The 21,963-nt window shown below is 38.5% G+C and overlaps 1 protein-coding gene across 1 annotated transcript in view; it reads left to right on the top strand.

The window, feature by feature from the left end:
• The first annotated feature begins 5,897 nt into the window (after positions 1–5,897).
• Positions 5,898–21,963, top strand: part of LOC146610507 (piezo-type mechanosensitive ion channel component 2) — a 32,463-nt gene continuing 16,397 nt past the window's right edge. Inside the window, exons 1-21 of the mRNA XM_085344994.1 lie at positions 5,898–5,961; positions 7,271–7,366; positions 11,245–11,346; positions 11,535–11,580; positions 11,685–11,844; positions 12,353–12,569; positions 12,681–12,894; positions 13,030–13,195; positions 13,816–13,908; positions 14,257–14,389; positions 14,706–14,860; positions 15,537–15,803; positions 16,375–16,483; positions 16,683–16,804; positions 17,752–17,811; positions 18,785–18,933; positions 19,936–20,100; positions 20,188–20,229; positions 20,743–20,855; positions 21,150–21,325; positions 21,513–21,693. Coding sequence (XP_085201120.1) covers positions 5,898–5,961; positions 7,271–7,366; positions 11,245–11,346; positions 11,535–11,580; positions 11,685–11,844; positions 12,353–12,569; positions 12,681–12,894; positions 13,030–13,195; positions 13,816–13,908; positions 14,257–14,389; positions 14,706–14,860; positions 15,537–15,803; positions 16,375–16,483; positions 16,683–16,804; positions 17,752–17,811; positions 18,785–18,933; positions 19,936–20,100; positions 20,188–20,229; positions 20,743–20,855; positions 21,150–21,325; positions 21,513–21,693 — 2,830 coding nt within the window. The remainder of the gene's footprint in view (positions 5,962–7,270; positions 7,367–11,244; positions 11,347–11,534; positions 11,581–11,684; positions 11,845–12,352; positions 12,570–12,680; positions 12,895–13,029; positions 13,196–13,815; positions 13,909–14,256; positions 14,390–14,705; positions 14,861–15,536; positions 15,804–16,374; positions 16,484–16,682; positions 16,805–17,751; positions 17,812–18,784; positions 18,934–19,935; positions 20,101–20,187; positions 20,230–20,742; positions 20,856–21,149; positions 21,326–21,512; positions 21,694–21,963) is intronic.

Raw genomic sequence — 21,963 nt, 5'->3', positions numbered from 1 at the left:
ACAGAAGAGTGCCGGGCGCAGTGGTGGGGAGAGGGTGACATCGTAAGGGACATACAAATGACAAAAATAATGCTTCAGCTCACTGTAGGGCACAGGTGTCGAACTCCAGGCCTTGAGGGCCGGTGTCCTGCAGGTTTTAGATGTGCCCTTGAGCCAACACAGCTGTTTTAAATGGCTAAATTACCTCCTCAACATGGCTTGAAGTTCTCCAGAAGCCTGATAATGAACTAATCATTTGATTCAGGTGTGTTGGCCCAGGGTGATATCTAAAACCTGCAGAAGACCAGCCCATGAGGCCTGGAATTCGACACCCCTGCTGTAAGGTGTCTTCCTCTCTCTTGCGCTCACATTTATTAAAATTATTACCAACACAGGACCCACCCTAGGGGGGGGGTAACAAATCTTGGGGGGTGGCCAGTGCTGCCCCCTGGCTCCCCATTGGCACACAGCTGTCTGCCTGAGATGACTATATTAAAGATATCTGTTCTTACTGACATCATATAAAGCCACAAGCAGAAGAAAACTGCGACTGCTTTTGACTTTGCACACACAATGACCTATTTTTTTTTGAAACTGAGTATTTATTGTTTTAATAGTACTACACGTCAGAGAAAATAAGGGTCTCCTTTAATAACGCAGGTGGTGGAACTGTTTGACTACTTAGTGTCACTCCATAAATTCATGAGAAAAATAAAACAGCCACGTGCAATATTTTTTTTCCTATAAAATATTGTGAAATATAAGTATCAAGTGGCATACCATGCAAATCTTTAGTGAGGGATGAGGAGTCCCATAGTGTCCTCCAGATAAAAAAAACTAAAATCCACGTTTTTTTTTATTTAGAAATCGAAGATAATAAAGCCACAGATAAAAGTCACCTGTGGCAGAAGCTGTATTTTCAAACACAAATGAGTAGAGCCAGCTGTGCTGACATTAGCACTCTCTACTCCTAAAAGCTCTGACTGATACATACCAAAGTGTTCAGCTTCCTCTAGATATCCATTATTTATTGTATAACCTGTAACCAAACCTACACATGTATTCACTTCATATAATATCCCGATCGAGTCCTGGGCGGAGTCTTTATCCCTTCTCCATCTAGATCTAGAGATATCAAATAAAATGTGCTATAGCCTGTGATAGTGGATGTAATCTATCAGTTCTCTGCCATTGGAGCAACACGGCTCTCCTTTACCAATATTAAACACAATACTAAAATACCACAAGTCACAGCCAGCTAATCTAAAGGCTAAAAGACTTGGTTAAAGCATGGCTTTGAACTTTTATGTCCTGGTGAACTTTGAAAAGTTAATGTACATGCTTCAAAACAAATGTCCAGAATCCAAACTGCAGTTAGGACTTTTAGACACTGGGTGGCAGCAGTTTTCAAAATCAGCAGGCAGGTTTGGGTTTAAGTCAATTGCTTCTGAGTTATCCCCATGACATTCATACACATTTGACTGTAGAGCACACCACACCAAATCAATTAACAATATTTACAACATTTTTGAGTTTTGGATTGTTAATTGCTGTTCATTTTGTATTCTCTGTTTGCTTTTGTTCCTTGAGTTTTGCTTTGAACCCTCATTTTAGAGTTCAGATTTTCTTTACCTCTTACTTTGCATTATTTATTTTTGTTACTTTATTCTAGTGCAGTCTAGGCTCCCTAGTTACATCTTGAACCTTTTTAAGTGTTTGTCTCTATTCTGTTCCCTTTCATCTACTTCCTGTTTTACTTCCAAGTCACAATTTTATTGTACACATTTTTAAAAAACTGCTATTTTTTGAGTAAGTGAATCATATTAAACATACTGAAAAATATCTAAGCCGTTTTCACTGGCTTCCTTCTTTCTACTGATTTAAAACTAGAACCATGAAACTTTACCAAGATGTACTCCATGACCATGTGGTAGCCTTTGGTAGTGAGTCCGTTGCAGACTGGGAGCTCTTTAAAAATATTTTGTCAAATTCCCTGAGGAGAAGTCTACCATCTGTTCAAGTACAATACAAAAAAAAAAAAAAAAAAAGCCGCGCCACACCTTTTTGTTTTGACAACCATCTCTTTGAATATGCTAAAAGTCTAAAAGATGTGAAATCAAGTTGTGACTTCAAACTTGAAATCAATCACAATCTCCTGTTAACTGTGTCCCCATTCATTTGAGTCACTAACTGCAAACTAATAGTATATATACCACATGTTGTTAGTGTTTAGTGTTAAAACTGGGGTAGGCATATTGCTTTGCATGTCACTGGACAAAGAACTCACAATAACTTTTGTCATATTGTAATACAAATAGTCTAAAAGAGAACTAGACTCCTCCACCTTTTCTCTGTCCAGTTTTTCACACCATATCATGCGGGGAATATAAACTAGAATAAAGGCAGGATCTGCATGGTCCTATAGGTCCATTAGTCCTTGGACAAATGCACAGTTTCTTGTAGTTTTTTCTCCCTGCACCACCACCCTGATTTTAGATCAAACAATCAAGATATGATCTAACTACAGCGTTTCAATTTTAATTCAAGGGATTGAACAAAAGCATTGAGCTAACTTTTAAGGTGCTAAAGTATTTTTATACATAGTCACCAATTTTCAGAGGCTCAATACTATTTGGACAGTTGACTGACAAGCAACTGGTTGATAAAACATCTGGAAATGATACAGATTCAAACTTGTATTTGTTAGTTGTTCACTGGAATTCTCAATATTTGACTTACAAAGAGATGTCAGTGCAAGTGCCCATCCTCATGTGGGCTGAAACAAGTAAACCTATCAGAGAGACAGCAAAAACTTTCAGGAATAACCAAATCATGATCTAGTACATTATTTAAAAGAAGGAAGCCAAGCAAAGTATAGAGAAGGAAAGAAATAGCCCCTGATGCTAAGCATGTGACCAAACATGGTGGAGGTAATGTTGAATGGAACCAGGTCACTAGTATGTATTGATGGTGTGACTGCAGATAGAGGTAGCAAGATGAATTATGTAATTAAGTGTACAGGGTTACACTTTCTACTCAGATTCAGCCACAAAACTGGCCAGAGAGCGCTTCACAATGGAAATGGATAATGATCCAAAAAGCATACTGTACAAGCAACACAAGAGCCTCTCAAAACAAACAAATAACAAAAAATGGGCTGGTCTTTAATAGCCAAGTCAGTCACCTGATTTCAAGCAAAAAGACAAAACTGAAGCAGACAGACCTACAAACAAAGGCCTAGTCTGTCAAAATCAGCATTTGGTGATGTCCATAGTTTCTAAACTTCAGGTAGTCATTGACTGGAATAGATTTTCATCCAAATTCTTATATTTAAAATGAATGTAGCTTGTTTACTTAATTTTGACCCTCTGATAATATGTGACTATGTATAAAAATGACTATAGCTGCTAACCAGTTAATACACCATATCTTTTAAATCCCCTTGAATTAAAGCTGAAAGTCCACACTTCAACCAGATCCTGATTCCTTTATTTAAAATCCACAGTCATACTGTACTGAAGCAAAAGTACAAACACTGCTTCACTGTCCAAAAACCGAAATGTCTCTGTATAATGCAGCCTTAATATCAAGGCAGGTGTGGGTTTATTTGTATTTTTAAGGCGGTAGAGTGAAGTGCATCAGTGATGTATGCTGGCAAATGATCTGTAAATGTTAGAGGAACTGAAGTGAGACTGTTCCCGGCAACAGATCAATATTGGCTCAACACCCATCGAAACCAGGGTGCTAAACTCAGAGAGTAAAACTCACTTTGAGTCAGAGTGCCATTTCTACCGATTTCTGTGCACGTCCTCTTGCGCACATGCTGAGCATGAATTATTATTCTGATCTTAAAACTAAAACCTAAGAAAGGTGAGAACATCTCAAATATATTTTCCTATCTCTTAAATAGCTAAAGACACATGCACACTCACATGCACTCACATCCCCACCCATGAACCTTCTAGGGCATGTCCGATGGCATCTCTTTCTAACTGCACTGTCATGAAATTTTAGCTGCACACTCAGCACTCATTGTCATCATGATCAATTTAGATTTACTGCTGAGGAGTAATTCAACCTTTTTTTTCTTTCTTTCTTTCTTTTTTCTTTTTTTTTACACTGTGTGCTTATCTGCACACATCTAAATATCTATAAACATACACAAAAGGGATTTATTACTATAGCTTGGTGTTGTAATGTAACGACAATTTAAAAGTTAGATGTTAAGCATTAACTGTAAGCATTGTCAAAAATCCCTCCACCATTCTCCTGTCTGGCTGCAAGAGATCCCACTACCACATTGTTAACAAAACACTTCATTTTATACAGCTGATATTTTCATTATTGGTTATTGCTTAGTCCATAAATTTTTTTAAAAAAAGGTCCAATACAATTTCCTAGAGAGGTGGCATCTCTTTTGTCTGAACACTCAAATGCCCTTATTTGAATCTTTACCATGTAAAATAAAGAAAAGGAAAGTTTAAAGTTTGCTTGAAAAAACAACTTGAGTGATTATTTAAAGACCAAAATGTGACCTCTATTCACAAATATCATTTCTGCTGCTTTGCTTTACACGGAGAAAATAAGATTCACACTCAGTACCCCGCTAAAACTCAGAGGATGCTGTATGAATTTGATTAAAATATCACACATAGATTGACCTGCTATACAAAGTGTTGATTCCTTGCAATATATAAACAAGAAGAAAACTGTGACATTTTAGGACAACAACTACTACTTTTAATGTTTTAAGTTATCTTTTTTTATTTAAGAAGCTGGTATTTCTTTTTTTTCCTGTTCTTATACACAGCAAATTCCTGCATTCCTGCAAATCCTTAAACTTTACAATACTGCAATTTAAATTAAATGAACATAATTTTACACTACATAATGCATAAACGCTGTTGCTTCCTCAAACCTGTGCCACGGTTAATTAAATGCTAATAAAGTGCTTTTCCAGTCTCACTCTACTAATAGTCCTGGAAGAGGCTATTTTAACACATTTACATTATTTATGTTGCCAAAACTATCATTTGAAACACAAAAAGATCATACTGGATTTTTCTCCCCCAGCCTTTCTCTTATATTTAGAACAAAGTTAATGTTATTGCATTGTAAGTCCTTGCATTGATCATCCCTCTGTAGTCACACCAGCTCTTTAATGGCCTCACATCCATGAATATTAGATACACTTCCCTTCACCCCTCAGTGCAAATATGATGAGCCAGCCTGACGCGGCTTTAAGGAAACAAACAACGAGATATGAGAGTATCTGTATGGGTTTCACATATATCAGATAGAGAAGATTCTGGGATACACTAGTTCGAATACAATGCAAGAATGAAGGCATGGATGCAACTTGCACATGCAGAAACTTATAATACTCCCCAATGACATCTTTCAGCAGAGTCACACAAAAATCACTGCTGCACTTTGGTGTTCGTCTGCTTTTGTGTAATTCTGCAAGCGTGTTTTACAGTGAAGCAACGATAGTGGATATTCTCCTGAGTGAGATTAGCTACAATATGAGGATAGTAACAGAGATGCTGGGTTACAACCCGTTATGTCTGGGAGAGAGACAGAGAGAGAGAAAGGGAAAGAAGAGGGAGGTGAGGAGGAGGCGGAAAGGAGGGTGTGACAGAAACACAAGCGAAGAGCAAAGGGAGTCATTATCCGCACACAATATTTGAATCTGCTGTGTTTTTTAATCGCACTGCTTCTCGTCCTCGTGTTATTTTTTTCTTTGCTGTACTATAAGATACTTTGATTGAGGCAACATGAGTTCTCTTCTGACAAATATGTGAGCGGGCTGGAATTTCCCTCCACATAACTAAGTCACTTACTTATTTATGCGGACATCCAGCGAGTGAGAGCATCTGAAGGAGCAGTTTGGGTGTCTCTGACACACGGAGGAGGACATGGCGGGGGACCTTGTGGTTGGGATGCTGTATAACTTGTTACTACCCCTGCTCCTGCTCACTGGTGAGTTGATGTCTGTATGTTTATTTAATTTTTATTTATTTTTACTGCTGGTGTTGGTGGTTTTGTCCGGAGATAGTGGGGTTTATAGGGATATGTAATAGACGCGGTTTCAGATTTTTGGGTGTAAAAGTTTACATGGCAAGAATCTTCAGGTGTTTACTAAAGGTTGCATATCTGTTAACACAGCATAAGTTGGGTAAAAGCTACTGGTGAACCCTTGTTGCAGCATATTATCGAGACACAAAAACAATTTGTGAGAAGCAATGTGCTGCCAGATTAAACCTGAGGTAGACCGTGCTGATGAAAAACAGTTACTCCTATCTGAGCAGTATTTCTGTACCCACCATCGTGTAAACTGTTTAAGTGAAACATGCACATAACGGCCCTATGTGCTACAGGGTAAGGTTAACACTTAACCTGTGCTTGCTGCTTAGGAGCATTTTGATTATCATTTGTTGGTATTTCTGCTGGCATAAATGTTCTCATTTTGCTGTTATAATGTTGTTTAAAATGAATGTATCATATTTGAGGTTAGGTATGAGGTAGTCAGTATTAAGCAATATTCTTTAAGATTCTAACAAATCATCCAGCAGCAGTACCAAAATATTAGCTGAATTGTAGGGCTTTTTTAAATTAGTCAACTAAATTAATATTTATTCCTGTTCCAAAATATTTTAGGTCTACTTGTTGAACTCAGGTCTTTTCCAGCATAGAGCAAACCAATCGAAAACCATCAGCATCTTTAACCAGCTTTGTTAACTAAGGTTTCCTTGCTAAAACAAATATAATGGCTTATATTAATGGTAATAACAGCTTACCAGGGATTTTTCCTACACATAAGAAATCACCCCGGAAGTGTGTAACCTTTTTTTTTAAAACAACTTTAGGTTGGGGTTAATTTAATTATGCATAAAGTGCACCTTTGCTTATCAAATGGGCAAGAATAACAGGAAAATGATAGGGCTTCTGTTAAGTAGTATACACTCAGTGCTGTTACTATAAGCAGAGTAGTCATACTGATGTGGATAGACAACCCAGAACAACCCTTTCAGCCAGGTTTTATAAATTGTTATACTATAAAAAAAAAATCAAAGGTATACTAGACACAGTTTATTCTTTTAGCCTTTGTTTCATTATGTGTGTTTTACTGTTGTGATGTGTACCTGCTACCTTAGATGAAACATTACGAGTATTTTAGAGTTTACATAATAATTAACATTAAAAAGAAGCATGCTGTGCCTTATAAAAAATACTCTTTTTCTTTGAATTTCTCTCAGACCCATTGTGTTTTTTCCCCTCTGCTTCTCAGCTTCATCTTTCCGCTATAATGGTCTGTCACTGGTATATTTCCTGTTTTTGCTCATCTTACCGCTGCTGCCGAACCCGAGTCTGGTCACCATGAAAGGTGAGAGGGGCTCCAGAGGCTAATGATGTCATCTGGCATGTTGTTGCTCTGAATCATAATGTAAAGGTCTTGGTTCAAACTTGATTCAAATCTAAACAACATCAGTGATTCAGTCTTTTTTGCCTGAACTTTAAGCTTATAAGATTATTCCAGCATGTACCAGGTAATTGTAGAAAAACAATGTTCATTTCCTACAATCGTGGGTTAGAGAAAATGCTTTCACTTTAAGAAACATTTCTTGTGATGTGTTGTATAAAATTTGCGGTTCCACATATTTGTACACCAAATGCTCTGTGGCATTCAAACCTAATATTGATCTGGCATCTTATTTTAACGATTAAAATGTTTGGTTAAAACTGATAAAAATTAAGATACATTTTTAGAAATTTAGAATTAGCTTCATGACCCTGACGTCATTCACTCACCTTCTTTCTTGTGGCTTCTTTTAATTTTGGCATGTTGAGGCCGTTTAGTCAGTTCATGCTTCTGTTCAGTTCAGGCGATGATTCGATGGAACAGGACATCCACAGTTATACAGTCTCTGTGTGACAAATCATACTCCAAACAATTAGCAGTGCTTTGAGGTTTGGGCAAATACTTTTTTGTTTTCGCAAGGTCAGGCTGGTATTACTTGATCATTATATATAAATTCATATAACTAGGAATTTATATATTTGCTTATTTTAGTTTAGTCTCTATCTTAACTGCTTTTTGCATTGTTTTTTATGCCATTTAATTTTTTTTAAATTTATTTTACGCTAATTTATGTACAGTTTTGTGATGTTACTTACCTACTTATCATTTCAAACTTGTATTTTGTGTTTTCGCTGGTTGCCTTTCCCTTTTTTTTAAACTTAGTTTAAAGAGCAGACACAGTTTCACATGACGTATGTGCAAAAGTAGGAGAAATCAAGTAATCTGATGTGAAGTAAAAGAAATGTAAAGACCAGCGCAAGTAAATCAACCTGTGTGCGATGTATATATGTCTACAGCATGTGTGTGTGTCTGCCTTCTCTGTATTGATCACAGCATTCTGATGAATTAAAGTATATGTATCCCTCCCTCAAAGTACTTTGTAAAGGGGAAGTGGTTTGAATGGTCAAATCAATTATACATAGCCTGGTAATTACAGCAAGGAATTAAAAGATGTAATGTCAGCATTTTCACAGCATTTCTTCTTTCGCTCTTTTTCTATGCCTCCATATAAAAACTGTTTACCCTTCAGCTTCATAAATCCCCCTGCTATAATCTTACTGCGCTTGGACTAAGTGGTGAAGCCTGTGTACATCGTGTGTGTATGGCTCATGCGTTTCTGTGCACCCACCTATGCTGGAGAGAGTGTGTACGTGTGTGTTTTATGAAACAATGCTTTTAGTAAAAAGCGTGAACATCGACAACGCATTTGCTGGCTCAGCTAATGCTAAGCCACGTCAGCTATTAATGCTTTGTATCTCCAACCTTTTGATTACAAGAACTCTAGCCCTGAGACTATGAACTGTTTTATTTATTTGAATATACAGCCAAAATCGCAACACAGCAACTCACTTTTAGACTGTCATTAATATCTTTAATGACAGTCTAAAAGATAATAAATTCGGAACTTGTGCAAATAATGTTGTGACACGAATGTGATTTCAAAAATAGTGCCACAAAGCGATTTCATTGGATAAATAGCTGTACTAGACCAGTTGTGACAGAGCCAGGCGTTTCTTTGAGACTTGAGTGTCCAGTTTCTTTTAAAGAAACTGAAGTATGGACAGAACCAGTCCAATTTACTGCCAAGTGTCTGGGAGACAATATTCTGCTGAACAATGTCTGAAGAGAACCACAGGATGCATCCATTACTGTGTGTTTTTGTGTATATGTGTCCCAGAACTCAGAGAGTAACATGCCGGCTTTATTTAAGGGGAATAAAAATGATTATTGAGTTGAACAGGAGACAACAAAACACGTGGTGTACAGCAAAGATAAAAGCAACTTCTATTTTTATTGAAACCTACTTTTCTCTGCAACTACACCTGTGGAATTAATCCTACTTAATTTCAGATACAATTCTGGCTTCCAACAATTATAGAACAATATAATAGATTTAAAAAACTATTGCATAATATTCTGTTTTGCAACAGTTTGCTTGCTTTGCCTTTCAGGACATCTCTTTCTTTGACTTTTGTTTCTCTATAAATTTTATACCAGGGTGTCACAAATTTTGTCCTGCTCACATTTTATTTACATATTCATCTTTTATATTTGAATTACGGTTAAAGTTTGAAGAAAGTTGAATTGACTCAGTATTTTCAGTCTATGAGTAATTGTGTTAGTTATTTGTGATTTCATAAAAGATAAAAATAATAGATTTTGTCCTAATTTCATAAAGTTTTCTTGGTAACATTTAGAGGGAGAGAAATTGCTAATTATTAAAGATTAAAACATCAAAGTCACACCTCGGGACCTTTTCTATCAACATATATAGTGAAATACATCATTTGTTTCCTCGAGAGACAAATTTTGTATTTTTCCCTCTGTAATTCACCACAATGGATTTTAAATCAAACAATCACGATGCGATTGAAGATTTTCACCTTCAATTCAAAGGGTTGGAAAAAACGTGTATAGTTGTATCATTGTTGAGGTCCGCAATAAAGAGACACCTTCATAAATGGAAATACAAAGAATTTACAAAAAGATGCAAACCACAGGTTACAATGAAGAATAAGAGGGCAATGTTGCAAGAAAACATCTAAAACAGCCTGAACAGCTCTGGGGAAACAAAATCCTCGGACAGATGAAGCCAAGATTAACTTGTACCAGAATGATGGGGAGAGTAAGACGTGGAGCAGAAGACAAACTGCTCCAGCATACCACATTACAGTGGCTTGCAAAAGTATTTGCCCCCCTTGAACTTTTCCACATTTTGTCACATTACAGCCACAAACATGAATCAATTTTATTGGAATTCCACGTGAAAGACCAAAACAAAGTGGTGCACACGTGAGAAGAGGAACAAAAATCATACATGATTCCAAACATTTTTTACAAATAAATAACTGCAAAGTGGGGTGTGCGTAATTATTCAGGCCCCTGAGTCAATACTTTGTAGAACCACCTTTTGCTGCAATTACAGCTGCCAGTCTTTTAGGGTATGTCTCTACCAGCTTTACACATTTACAGACTGAAATCCTTGCCCATTCTTCTTTGCAAAACAGCTGCAGCTCAGTCAGATTAGATGAACAGCATTTGTGAACAGCAGTTTTCAGATCTTGCCACAGATTCTCAATTGGATTTAGATCTGGACTTTGACTGGGCCATTCTAACACATGGATATGTTTTGTTTTAAACCATTGCATTGTTGCCCTGGCTTTATGTTTAGGGTCATTGTCCTGCTGGAAGGTGAACCTCCGCTCCAGTTTCAAGTCTTTTGCAGACTCCAAGAGGTTTTCTTCCAAGATTGCCGTGCATTTGGCTCCATCCATCTTCCCACCAACTCTGACCAGCTTCCCTGTCCCTGCTAAAGAGAAGCACCCCCAGAGTATGATGCTGCCACCACCATATCTGACAGTGGGGATGGTGTGTTCAGAGTGATGTGCAGTGTTAGTTTTCCGCCACACATAGCGTTTTGCATTTTGGCCAAAAAGTTCCATTTTGGTCTCATCTGACCAGAGCACCTTCTTCCACATGTTTGCTGTGTCCCCCACATGGCTTGTGGTTGTGTACACAGGTGTTAAACTACAAACTATGTGATGGTCAAATAAATTATGGGCGTAACTGTTTGCACTACGGTAAACCATAAACCATTTCTAGCTCATTACACAGAACAAAAGACTTTGTTCTGAATTCTGTAATTGCACTTACTTTTGCTTCCTGCTTGCTACTGGTCTTAGGTCAAACTGGGCAGTTCCTGCGGCTGATCATCTACACGAGTTTGATGTTCCTGACCCTGCAGTGCTTCTTGCAGATCCCCTTCGCATACATTCCTCCACAAGGTGAAAACAAAACTCTGGTCACAATAAATGAGCAATTTTTATAATAAAATGTCACCAATCCTCCGAGCAGACCTCAAAGACAGCCAAAAAAATAATTTGACTATAAAACAGTGCAAAGAAATACCCAATTAAAACAGGAATAATGCTTTTTAACTTGATGGCTGTTTGGTTTTCCCCTTTTCTAACAGTTAGTGGCTTCTGGGATGGATTTCTCTACCATTTGGGAATTGTAAGGTGGGTAGCCTGTGTTGTTTTTTTTAAATGTGCTTATAAACAAATTGATGTATCATCTATTGGAGATCAGTGAAGATCAAATGTTAATGTATGTGTATTTTCAGATTTAGCTCGGTTGATCCTGGGAATATTGTACGTCTCCTGCTCCCAGACGTGGGCCTCTTGGTCTCTACGTTGTTCATACTGAGGCTCTGCAGGAAACTGCTACGCCCCGTGCCTCAGGTCAACCTCCATGAAAACGGAATCCCGCCCTCTGACCCTCAGGTAACCACTCGCTTGTCAACAGCTATAGTCACTATGACACAACATTACCCTTGGGGTATCAATCATAAGGCCCAGGGACCAGAATCAGCCCAGCAAAGACTCCAGTCTAGTCTGCTGGAAAGTTTTGGATAATATGAAGGAGTACAAAGATTTTGAACTGTATTTTAATACATTTTACAGCTTTTTCTGTTGATAAAGATGACTCACTTTGCCATTCAGTGAGTCATCAGTCAAAAAACATTATTACAAATACGGGGCAGTCTGGGGAATGAGCAACTAGACCTTTTTCTGTAATTTTACACATTTATTGTGTGCTTCTTTTTTCTTATATTAAGACATCTCAGGGATTAAATGTTTAGCTAAATGTCTTTACAATGACAGAATGGTGAGTTTCAGTGGTCTGAACCACTTCAGATCAAAGCAGGCTGTATGTGGCCCACAATGTTCTATTGGTTTGACTTCCCTGCATTAAGCTAACAAAGCACTGATTGTTTCATGGATCTTTCAGGATGTGGAAACCTCTGACACGGAGTCAGAGGATGGAAGTGAAATCGAGGGTTCATCGTTTGACAGCTCAGAAGAGACTACTACCCTGCCGGTACAGTCGGGTCCACCACAATTTGTCCAGAAGCTCATAGTGTTTGCAGCTGGACTGAGGCTGCTGCTGTCAGCTATCATGAACACAGCAGGGAAGGTGGTGGTGACTCTGCTGCTGGGGTTGGCAGGTACAATACAGCAGCAGCTTTGTGCATGCCAGCTTACTATAGCTTAAAAATGGTGAGTATTGCCTAAATCACCTTTTTCTTCATGGCTTGTCATCTTTTATGTGTGTACAGGTATCATACTGCCCTCCCTTACCTCAGGAGTGTACTTCGGGGTGTTCCTGGGGCTGGTGTGGTGGTGGGTGTTTGGCCGCTCCATCAGCATGCTGCTCTTCAGCTCCCTGTGTGTGATGATGGCCATTTTCAGCGGAGGACACCTGCTGGTTCTGTATCTCTATCAGCTGCCACTTTCCCAGGAGCTTATACCACCAGAAGATGTTTATCCCAGGTATAGAAATAAGAGTAGATATTTAAATTATATCAGTCTGGTTCTTCTATTTCTTTATTTAAATTCTTTTTACTAAAAATATGCCTTACGTGGCACTTTTCTCTCTCTCCCTTTACTCTTCCCATTCATCTCCAGATTGTTTGGTATGATAGGAGTCATCAGATCCGACACTTCAAACCTGCACTCTCTTAGCGTGCACACAAACGTCAGCTGGCCAGACTTCCTCAACCCGTTGGTTCTTCTACTCCTCTACTACACACTAGTGGCTTTGCTGCACAAATGGGTTCATGTCACAGAGAAGGTGCGCGTGTGTGTGTCAGACTAAATATGTTTAGAGTCAAAAGTCATATGGGATAGGTTCGAAATGACAAACATGGGTTTTTTGTTAATTAAAATGAGAAAAATACACGCTCACACACATCAGAACTCGTGCAGGTTCCTGGGCAGAAGACAAGCCAGTGACAAAACACACACACAGACAATAATGCAGACAGCTGGGTTATTTTAAGTCACACAAGATCCAGTCACATGGGTGTAAAGTCCAGTGAGGTTAAAAAAAATGTTTCTGGCTGGTGGATTTTAATAAGCAACACTTGCCTTGGCTGACGAGGGGAGAAGTTGCTTTTAAACACTAGAGTTGTGCATACATTATCTGCTCTTCAGCTATTGCAGTGACTTGAGCTTAGAAAACTACTGCTTTTATCATACCAGTAACACATCTCTGCCCCAACTTCCACAACTGTGTTGCCCAAGGAAGCAGATTTCCAGGTTCTACCAGCTTATCTTGGAAGGTTGCCACTCCCAACAGTACTACAAGTAGAAGTGCAAGTTTTACTATTACTTTGAGCGCTACTCTGCCATTGCTGGTCCGCATGGTTTTCACTTACTTGGCAGACTTTTGATAGTGATTGTGCTTCTCAGGATGAAGCAGATGAGGGTGAGAGTCCAGTAGAAAGTCCAGACGCTCCTCCAAGCTTCTCCAGGGTCATCTACATCTCAGGAGATAAGCAAGAGGTAACTTCATTATTGAATTTTGCATCCAACTATCGTTCTGGTTGGTACTTATATCAGTGATCCTGAATTCATGCTGAAAGCTTAATGGCTGTTAAATAAATTATTGGACATCACATAGTTTTATTACTACAAGTTGGTATTTAAACGCCTATTAAAGTCGAGATTTCCCTTTTTAGCTTTTAAGTAGCACAGATGAGGAAACCTATCTACCTGACGAGGTGAGGATGTTTTAGCATTTTCTATTTAGTACACTGAATTCTCAATCAGATGTGGACTCACTTAAAATTTCTTAGAGATTATCCTACAGTTTTGTTGTAACACACAGCATAATTTGCTCTCTTTCTTCAGCCAATGATTTTGATCAAAGGAAACTCCTGGCAAGATCTCCACACTGACAGTCTTGGATGTCCATTAGGAGGGGCAGATTACACAAACGGTTACCCTCTACCACATTATGAGGGCAAGGACTCACTGTCTCATGGTAATCACAGAAAACTTAAATACATATTTAATTAACTAAAACTATACGGTACACAAACTTGATAAAAAAGCAGAAGCTACTTTCAGCTGCTCTCTTATTCATAAGGGGTCACTGCATATAGATTTGGCAGATTTTTTAATGACAGATGTCCTTCTTCACACAACCCCAAAAAAGATTTGTGTGTCCTCCTTGGTATGGAACCAGGGAACTTTTTGTTTGTTAGGTAAATATGTAAACCACTATGATATAGAGTCAACTTTTATTTTTCACTAAACCCTTTCATTTCATTCTTTACTTTCCCTCCCTCTTTTGCCAGACACAGAAAGCGAGGAAGATGTGGAGGAGCAGACTGAGGAGGTCCATGAGAGTCTGACAGAGACCTTGCCTCCACCTTCAGGCCCAAGTGGTCTGGTCATTTTTGGTCAGCAGGTGCAAAAGCACAGCTACGTCAGCGGCCTTATCATCATGATGGTAGAGTACAAATAATCATGCTGGTTCATAAATGTGTTCTGTGTGGTGACTTTTTTTTAGCAGCCACAACCAGTATCATCACAGTGTTGAACAGGTGAAGACATTAGGTATAGGTCACATTATATTACAAGCAAAGATAAGGAGGATTTACGCATTAGCTATGAAGTTTCAACCTTTAAAGAAACTGGTTTATTTGTTTTTTGAAACCACTTTTTTATACAGTTACAATACTTTAGACAACTGCAAGACTAATTTATATATACCCAGAGTCTACAGGTATTTTCTTTATTTTCTACCAAGGTTATTATAGTTAACTGTAACTAAGATAAAAATTAAATCTAGATGTGAAAGGCATTTTAGTTAGCTAAAATAAAATGAAAAACATGACTTTTGAAAAAAATTTTTTTACTATTACTATATTACTAGATCTTAGTAGTATTGTTAGTTTTCGTACGAGTTTTATCACAAATTGACTAATTAACATCTGACCAGTTGAAGCTAAAGCAGCCATATTTGGGTGAGTAAAGATTAGCAAGCAACTTTGCATAGTTAATAGCAGGCTCACTATGTCGTTATGAAGTTAACTATAACTATTATTCACAACATTAACAATATTAGCTAACTCACCCTAAGCGGCTAAAAAAGTTGTTTTTGTTATGATATCCACTGCATACAGATTTGGAGTATCACCTACAACAACTGGCTGACTTTCTCCATGCTTGTGTGGTCCTGTATAATTTGGATGATGAGAGACAGAAGGCGGTATGCCATGATGTCCGCCCCTTTCCTCGCCATCTATGGCACCGTGCTGGTGGTGCTGGGCTTCTTGAGCGGGCTCCGGCTGAGCCGGGCCGAGTTGTACCCGGGTCTGCCCCCGGCGGTCATAGTGGACTTTGACCTGAACAGCTATCACCCTGCACCCTGTGTCCACCTGGGAGCAAAGGTTAGCCATGACAGGGTAATAAGGAGCAGGAATGGACCTGATAAACTATTGTAATTTCCTTCTGTGGTTCTCGCTTCCATTAAAAACAATAAAGCTGTATTTAGACCTACCTTAGCTTGTAGGTTATATTGTTTTTTGTGTGTGTTACCGTTCAGTCATTTAAGAAACACGAGCCTTACTGTATACAGTAACCTTATGTACTTAGTAAAAATTACTATTGTATAGTAGTTTGGCTTTTTTTTTGTACACATTTATTATCTAATATAACTCTAATTCACTTTTTCTTCCTGACATTTATTTATCAGTGTGTTCATGTATTCCATCTAAAGTTTATTACCATAAGGAAATTTGTGTTTTTTTAACCAGACAGTCTGAAGTCACTGAATTCAGTTTAAATCTTTCTTAAACAAGAATTTTCCAACAGTATTCACAGACTAGTGTACTTTGAAAACTTTTGACAGATTTTTTTAAAATAATTTTTTGTTCCCAACACAGGTCTGCTTCAGCTTAATATTTACTAAGTACACAAACTTGTGTATTTTGTGTTTATGATAAACTATTTTCACTGCAGGTCTTCTACACCTTCAGCTTTTGGTTGATGTTTCGTCAGCAGCTGAAGGAGAGACAGGAGGGGCAGAGCATGAAGGCAGAATCTCTGGATGAAGTCAAAGTCGTGCCATGTAATTTATCTTTTCATTGATTTTCTCGAGATTATATGTCAGAAGATGTTGGAGTAATGTAACTCCTACCTGGGCACTAATGAAAATCATCCTGACATCAACAAGACAAGTTTAATCATCAAGCTGTCTCTGTAATGCCCTCCCTTACCTCCTTCTCTTTCTCACTGTGTTTCTGCCTCCTTGTTTTGCACCTTGCCAGCGGAGGAAAATCAGCCATCTCCTCTGGTAGCGAAACTGATCTCAGGTGTAAAGGGGTTTCTGGTGAAGTACTGGATCCTCTTCTGCTGCTCTATGTTCTTTGTGGTCAGCTTCTCTGGAAAGGTATCTAATGACAGACTTAAACATCGTAGCATTGGCTAAGGCAGATTTTTACTAACAGAGGCCCTAAATATCACAGGAAGAAGTTTTTTAACAACTATTTTTTGCTTTGCTTCTCAATATGTTTTTTGCATTCTCATTACATGTAGTGCCCAGTGCTCACCAGATACTGGCTGTGAGCACTCTGGCTAACATGGTTATTGTAAGAACTCATCTTGCTACTGTTTCAGCCCATGGTGCTACATACGGCAACGTACAGCAGCTTTAGTAATGCTCATCTAACAGAGTTGTGAGATGAAGTCCCAGTTACAGCCTGTAAAAATGAAGATGTTGTTACAGCGGCTTTCAGTAAAGGCTGCACAATCTTAATCTGCAGACATAGTCACAGAGAGTCTGTCTGTGGTCAGTGAGGGAGCGGAACCAGCGCTTCCAGTCACCTTTGTAACTGCAACTCCTCCGACTTCCCCGAACATCAATGCACTCTCACCTCGTCCTTGAATGCACTGAAAATGCACCATACTGTATCATTATAAAGCAGAGCCTTTCTCTATAAGTCGGATATAATGCAAACAAAAATGTATTGCAAAAAGAGTTTTCCAAAAATATTTTCAAACTGATCTTTAGGAGCCTCTGTATGGTCAAAAACGAATATTATTATGATTAGTAGTAGTATTAGAAGTAATAGGTTTAAAAGTAGTTTTATTGTTATTCTTGTTGTTGTTTTTTCACATGTATTTCCTTCTTCAGTACTGTTGAATATCAGCATGTGTTTTGTCTTCTGCTAGTAAAACCTTATTTACGAAAAAGAAGATGAAAATGCTCCTTCCCATAGTCCCACACGTCATTGGATCCGTCTGTTTCTATAATCTCAGTCTGAATTGTTTCTGAGCCGTGCAAATAATAAGTAAATACTATTGTTTCATTCATTGTATCATGTTTCACTCATTCAGGTGGTCGTATACAAAATCCTCTACATTGTCCTCTTCCTCTTCTGTGTTGTTCTTTACCAGGTTAGTAACTTAGTTTTCTGTCCTCTAACTTAAAGTAGACTTATATCAGAGTATAGTTACTCAGCTCACAAAATATCTATCTATCTATCTATCTATCTATCTATCTATCTATCTATCTATCTATCTATCTATCTATCTATCTATCTATCTATCTATCTATCTATCTATCTATCTATCTATCTATCTATCTATCTATCTATCTATCTATCTATGATTTTGAAATGGGTCACTAAGTGGAAAGTTAATCCACTTTTATAGTTAAAATGTTGTTGTAGAACACATAAAGCCAATATATTTTAGGTTCATCTTACACTATAATGTGTTGACTCCTAAACTAACATCAGTGAACCATTCAGCTGTTGTTTGTGCGTAAAAATGTTCGGAGTGGGTGTAGATCTTCCATAAAATGTAGAAAAGCTCACAAAGGCAGACTGTTTACTCTTCATCCATACTCTTTTCCAGTTAAAAGTATTGATTATGACTAATAAGCACATACACAGCCACTTTTTTTGCTCCAGTTTTACTGTTTTTTCTTGCCCATATTATGTTTCTGCTGACCTTTTAGAAAGATGTAGGCACTTACAGGAAGGCCTAATGGCTTTGGACATGACATGTCTATTTAGACAACATCAGCAACGCCCGGTGTTTTACATACCAAGGCGATTCGAAGGATAAATGCAACACTGTCATTTTTAATGAAGATCTAATTTGGCTGTTCTGAACTATTTTGTTTAATTTTTATATATTAAATATATATATATATATATATGTATATATTTATTGTCCAGGTACACCCTGGACAGACTGGCAACCTGTCCAAGGTGTACCCTGCCTCTCGCCCTATGGTGGCTGGAATAGGCTCCATCCGTCCCTTACCCTGAAAAGGATAAGGGAAAGAGGATCGATGGATGGATATTTAATTGGTAATTATAAGACTTACAGGAGAAATTATAAACTGTGTTTTTTCTCTCAGATCCGTTATGATGTGTGGCGTCGACTCCTGAAGACGTTCTGGGCAGTGGTTGTTGGTTACTCCATGGTGGTGTTGATAGCTATCTACATGTACCAGTTCAGAAGCGTGTCTGGGCTATTCAGACAAATCATGGGGATGTCAGAGGAAGGGTGAGTCTCATACAGTATTGTGCAGAAGTCTTTAGAAACTTCTTGATTCTTTATATTTTGTTAGGTAAATGGGATAATAGATGCTGCAATTTATGGAAACATGTGCAAGCACATATGTAAATACAGTGAAAGACAGTCTCTGACGTGCTGAAACACTATCCGCTCAAAACACGTGAGGGCTATAGGTTTGAGGCTGCTGTCGGGGGTTATTGGGGGGGGGGGGGGGGGCCCTCTGGCATTTGTAGTTGTTGAGGGCTTGGATGCCTCTTCACACCTTCTGGCAGCTGGTCTGTGAGGAAGTTCTCTTTCCTCTTCCTGTAGGCCTCCTTGGCCTGTTTGATGCCCCTCCTTAGGTTGGCTCTGGCACAGAGAGCTGTCCCTCATGCTGAAGGCGCAATTACTAGTTTTGATCAGAGCCTGTACTTCACCCATCATCCTGAGTTTTTGGTTAGAAAAAACCTGGATGGTTTTGGTCACTGTCATATTCTCTACCCAACACTTGATGTAGAAAAGGATAGATTGAGTTTTTCCATAGTTATGTGTAGACACGACACTGGTTTATACCTTGAGTTTGGTCCTTTTTATGTTTGTATGATTCTTACGTCAGTGGCTTAATAAAGAGAAAACTTTCCTCTGAAATGGTCAGGTACAAGGAGTGGACCAAAAATGAATGAAAAAGCAGGCAATGTCCAAAGAAAAACATTGAAGGACCTTGAGAAAGCCCTGAGAACTATTGCTCAAGAGCACTTTAAAACATTGCAAGAAGGCCTGACTCCTAGAAAGCAAATATAAAGAAATGAGGGGTGTAGACTCGAGTCTTTTGTCTTGTACTATATACTCGTGGTAGGTCGTGAATTGTTACTCATTAATTTATTTTTGTTAGTGTTAGGAGCCATTTTGATATGAAGCAAGAAGCTTCTTTATATCTGTTTAATTTGTCTTTGTAGCAGACTTGGCTGTTTGTTATAAGGTTGTGTGTTTTTCTCCCATGTGATTCTCCAGTCTTCGTGACCTGGGTCTGGAACGGTACAACACGGTGGAGCTGTTTGCACGCATTCTGCTTCCTGCTACGTTCCTTTTGGCTTGTATCCTCCAGCTTCATTATTTTAACTTTGACTTTCTGACTCTCACTGACCTGGACAACGTACCTGTCAGAGAGACTTCAAGGTGAGACAGCAGGAATGTATGGAGGGAAAGATCCTGCTCAGACTATACTACATACTATGTGTCTCGTTTGTCCTTTTCTTCGTACAGAGAGGAAGAGCTCATGAATTCAGTCAATGAGATATCTGACACGTAAGTGTAGCAATTATCCTATTATAAATTTTTAATTGTACTCGCAGTTCAAATACTTTGATTGTTTGTACAAAGATCCACCACATTTGACCGCATCTCACACGGCTTATTCACTGCCTGTGGATAAAATCTGCATTTGAATCAAAATGAACTTTCTTTATGTGGTGAGAGCATTACATTATGTTTCAGTTACATAAAAATATTAAAAGTCGGGCAATAATAAAATAGTCTCTGGCTGTGCTTTGAGGTAACTGAAATATTACAAGTATTGTCATTATTCTCATTTTGTCCCAGGATTAAAGAAAACATTCAAAAGCTCCAGAAACGGTAAAACTTTTCATTGTTGTTTTATTATCTTCATTCTGTATTGTATTAATTTGGAACATAATTTGTTTGGATGAAAAGTTACTACGTATACTTGGATATATAACAACCTGTAAAACTGCCGATGGATTTGTTACTGAATTCCTGCAGTTTTTTAGTTAAATGGAACACCCTCATTGTGGTTGTCAGGCTTGTGAAGGAGCAGATGGGAAATGGTAAAAGTCAGGAGACTCTGGCCAGCATTGGACAGCAAAGCTCCTCAGAAAAAGGGGCAGAAGAGCAGGAGGAGGAGACAGGAGAAGGTAGTATCTGTAACAACAATGTTTTTCATTAACAAGCTGGCACAGGTTGTTGTTGTTTTTTCAATTTTACTCTCTGAAACTCGTTGGCTTCCTTTAACACATGCAAACACATGCAAACATTACTCTTTCAGTTTAGAGCATTTGGAGTCTATTCACATGTTCTGATGTTTCCTCTTCAGATAACTGAGATTGTACTGTTACTGTCTGCGGCTGCAGCATTGATATAATCCAGTGTTAATGATCAAATTATGTCTGATGCCCTTTCCTACCCTTGGTATCATCCCCTCTTCTTAGAAACAGTGCACAGCAGCAGTGAGGACAAGTGGATTGTGATTGTGGATCGGGCGAGCCTGCTGCTCATCCAGGGTCTGTCGGGGTTTCGAAGGCTCCAGGAGCTGAGCTGGAGGCTGATGGAGCTCCACAGCCTCAAAATTGTGTCGTCTGGCATCATCTGGGTATCGCTGCAAGAGGTGGGATGTTGGCTCTGATCATGCATGCATAAATTCTATAGGTGTGTAAATACAAGTTATTAAAGCAGCAACAAAAAAAATATGTCCAACAGTATTGATTTACTTAGTGCTGATGTTGATGAGGGTACATTTAACCTCCAGCTCTTCTTCTTCTCTGTACATAAATATGTTAATATATTTTGCACAGGTTTCACTGATGAACTTGCTTTTCCTGGTTCTGTGGGCATTTGCACTCCCATTCCCACGGTTACGACCTTTAGCATCAAACATCTCTGCTGTGTGGGCATGCGTCATGGTGGTGTGCAAGATGTTTTACCAGCTCAAAGTCATCAAACCTCTTGATTACTCCTCTAACTGCACTGCTGTGAGTTTTCTGTAATTATAAGTCTCTGGAGGTTGGATTAAGTGGCTCGTTTCTGTGTTATTGGGGTTTTTTGCGCTTGTATTCTGTGGTAGTGCAGTTATACTCACCTCACAGCAAGAAGGTTCTCTGGTCAAACCTGCTAATGCATGTTAAGTTAATTTGTGAATGTAACTGCCACTGTGTCACTCAGGATTGTAGTTATGTGGGATGCTATTTCTTCTACTATGCACAAACATTACAAACTTCAGTCACATGGTCCTGATGTCATCTCTGA

Source organism: Diplotaxodon limnothrissa, linkage group LG20, assembly GCF_057381915.1.
Source record: "Diplotaxodon limnothrissa isolate DT_005_m linkage group LG20, D_limnothrissa_male_GT1.1, whole genome shotgun sequence".
In the NCBI taxonomy this organism is placed as follows: Eukaryota; Metazoa; Chordata; class Actinopteri; order Cichliformes; family Cichlidae; genus Diplotaxodon; species Diplotaxodon limnothrissa.
The sequence above is the reverse complement of the archived record's forward strand: the minus strand, read 5'-3'. Positions and strand labels throughout refer to the sequence as shown.